The 2,616-nt window shown below is 37.2% G+C and overlaps 1 protein-coding gene across 1 annotated transcript; it reads left to right on the forward strand.

Annotated features, from left to right (window-relative positions):
- Positions 1–340: 340 nt before the first annotated feature.
- LOC125847054 (uncharacterized) lies at positions 341–1,271 on the forward strand. The gene is made up of 3 exons (XM_049526756.1): positions 341–441; positions 621–902; positions 1,106–1,271. Exons 1-3 carry the CDS (start codon positions 341–343, stop codon positions 1,269–1,271), a joined length of 549 nt encoding a protein of 182 aa, XP_049382713.1.
- Positions 1,272–2,616: the final 1,345 nt, after the last annotated feature.

Consider the following 2,616-nt stretch of genomic DNA (forward strand, 5'->3'; position numbering starts at 1 on the left):
GCTTTCTGATTGTGTGGAACCTAAGTATTTCAGCCAAGCTGCAAAGGATGAGAGGTGGATACAAGCTATGCAATAGGAAATCAAAGCTCTTAAGGAAAATAATACTTGAATAGTTGTTGATTTACCAAAGGGCATGCATACAGTTGGTTCCAAATGGATATACAAAGTGAAATGTAAGGCAAATGGTGTGGTAGAAAGGTTTAAAGCCAGGCCAGTGGCAAAGGAATATAGCCAACAATAAGGACTAGATTATCATGACACTTTTTCTCTTGTTGCCAAGATGGTGACAGTAAGATGTGTCATTGCTCTAGCAGTATCAAAAGGCTAGACATTATACCAGATGGATGTCTATAATGCATTTCTTCAAGGTGATCTAGATGAAGAGGTCTACATGGAGATGCCCGAGGGCTTGAAAAGACCAGGTGAAAACAAAGTATGCAGGTTACTGAAATCATTGTATGGGCTTAAACAGGCCTCAAGAGAATGGAACTTAAAACTCACAAAAGTATTGCAGGCCACATGTTTTACTCAAAGTGCTCATGATTACTCATTATTCACACTTAAAAAGGGGGAAGACCTTGTGATTGTTTTGGTCTATGTAGATGATTTATTGATTACAGGGTGTATAAGGAAAGCATGTACAGACAGTTCAAGCTGAAGGATCTAGGTGAACTTAAATTCTTCTTAGGCACTGAAGTGTTGAGAACTTCAGAGGGAGTTATTTTGAATCAAAGGAAGTATATCTTAGAGCTTATTGTTGATGCAGGCCTGACTGGTGCTAAACCTGTATCCACACCACTGGAGTCCAATTTGAGATTGACATCAGTGGAACATGATCTAGTAACTGGCTACACTGGAGATGTTGTGCTCAATGACATTACTTTCATACCAAAGGTTGGTTGGTAAGATATTATATGCCACCATCACTAGACTAGATATAAGCTATGCAGTGCAAACCCTCAGCCAATTTATGCAATCTCTTAAGAAATCACACCTGGAGGCTTCTACTAGAGTGGCTAGGTATTTGAAAGGTACAGTTGGTCAGGGTATTTGTCTGCATTCTAAACCGACCAACATACTCACCTGTTGGTGTGATTCTGATTAGGCTGCTTTTCCGAACACAAGAAGGTCCATCACTGGGTATGTCATCAAGTTTGGAGATTCTTTGGTATCCTGAAAATCCAAGAAACAACAGACTGTTTCAAGAAGCTCAGCTGAAGCTGAGTACAGAAGCATGGCTTCAGCAGTCTCAGAAATCACCTGGCTCCTAGGCTTGTTCAAAGAGCTAGGAGTGTCTATTCAGTTGCCTATTACTGTTTTCAGTGACACTAAATCAGCCATCCAACTAGCAGTTAACCTAGTGTTTCATGAAAGAACAAAACATATCGAGATAGATTGCCACTTCATCAGAGATAAGATCCAAGCAGGGGTGGTTGACACTGCCTATGTACACACACACAACAACAACTTGCAGACTTATTGACAAAAGGGTTGAGTCAGGTCCAACATGTATACCTTTTAGGCAAGCTTGGTGTGGTTAATGTCAGCTTGAGGGGGTATGTTGAAATGGCTAGATATTCAAAAATTAGTTACTAATCCATTAGTTAGTTAGAAGGTCATTTCAGTGTTAGTTAGTGCTAGTTAGTTACCTCAATTACTATGCTGATGAATCAGTTAGTAGATTAGATATTTCTTCTTCTTCTTCTTCTTCTTCTTCTTCTTCTTCTTCTTCTTCTTCTGCTTTTTATATAATCTGTGAAGGTATCTCACTTGTAAATCATATAGATTCAGATTAATAAAATTCTCTCTCGTTTTTTCCTCACTCCAGTTTCTTCTCTAAATTCATCAATGGTGCTATGAGCTTGTNCCTCTTCGTCCTCTTCTTCCTCTTCTTCTTCTTCCTCTTCTTCCTCTTCTTCTTCTTCTTCTTCTTCCTCTTCTTCTTCTTCTTCTTCCTCTTCTTCTTCTTCCTCTTCTTCTTCTTCGTCTTCCTCTTCCTCTTCTTCTTCTTCTTCTTCTTCTTCTTCTTGTTCGTCTTCGTCTTCTCTTCGTCTTGTCGTTGTCTGGTCGTCGTCGTCGTCCTCCTCCTCCTCCTCTTCCTCTTCCTCTTCCTCTTCTTAATCATATAGATTCAGATTAATAAAATTCTCTCTCGTTTCTTCCTCACTCCAGTTTCTTCTCTTCAATGGTGCTATGAGCTTGTATGCTCACAGTTTTCTTCATTTATAAACAGCAAAATTACTGATATTTTTTAGATACATCTATTGGAGTAATTGATAGATTTTAGGTCTTTTGTAAAAATCATAATTGACGTATGAATTTGGTGTTACAAACTTTGTAGCTTTCCTGTATATGATTAAGGTGTATGATTATAGGTTGAAGAAATTTTAAATTGGTTATATTATTTATTCTTTTGTGTTAGTATATTTCACAAGACAAAAACAATAAAAAAATATATAGAAACACCATTCTGCATACCAATCTATGTAATTTGGTTACCATTCTGACTCTCCTGCACTTTTTTTGTGTACATTCTGTTTATGTATGTATTAATTATTTGTAGATTTTAAAATTTCACTAATTATTTTGGAGATTGGTTAAAAATGAGATATAATC

The sequence above is a fragment of the Solanum stenotomum genome, chromosome 12 (genome assembly GCF_019186545.1).
Source record: "Solanum stenotomum isolate F172 chromosome 12, ASM1918654v1, whole genome shotgun sequence".
Lineage (NCBI taxonomy): Eukaryota > Viridiplantae > Streptophyta > Magnoliopsida > Solanales > Solanaceae > Solanum > Solanum stenotomum.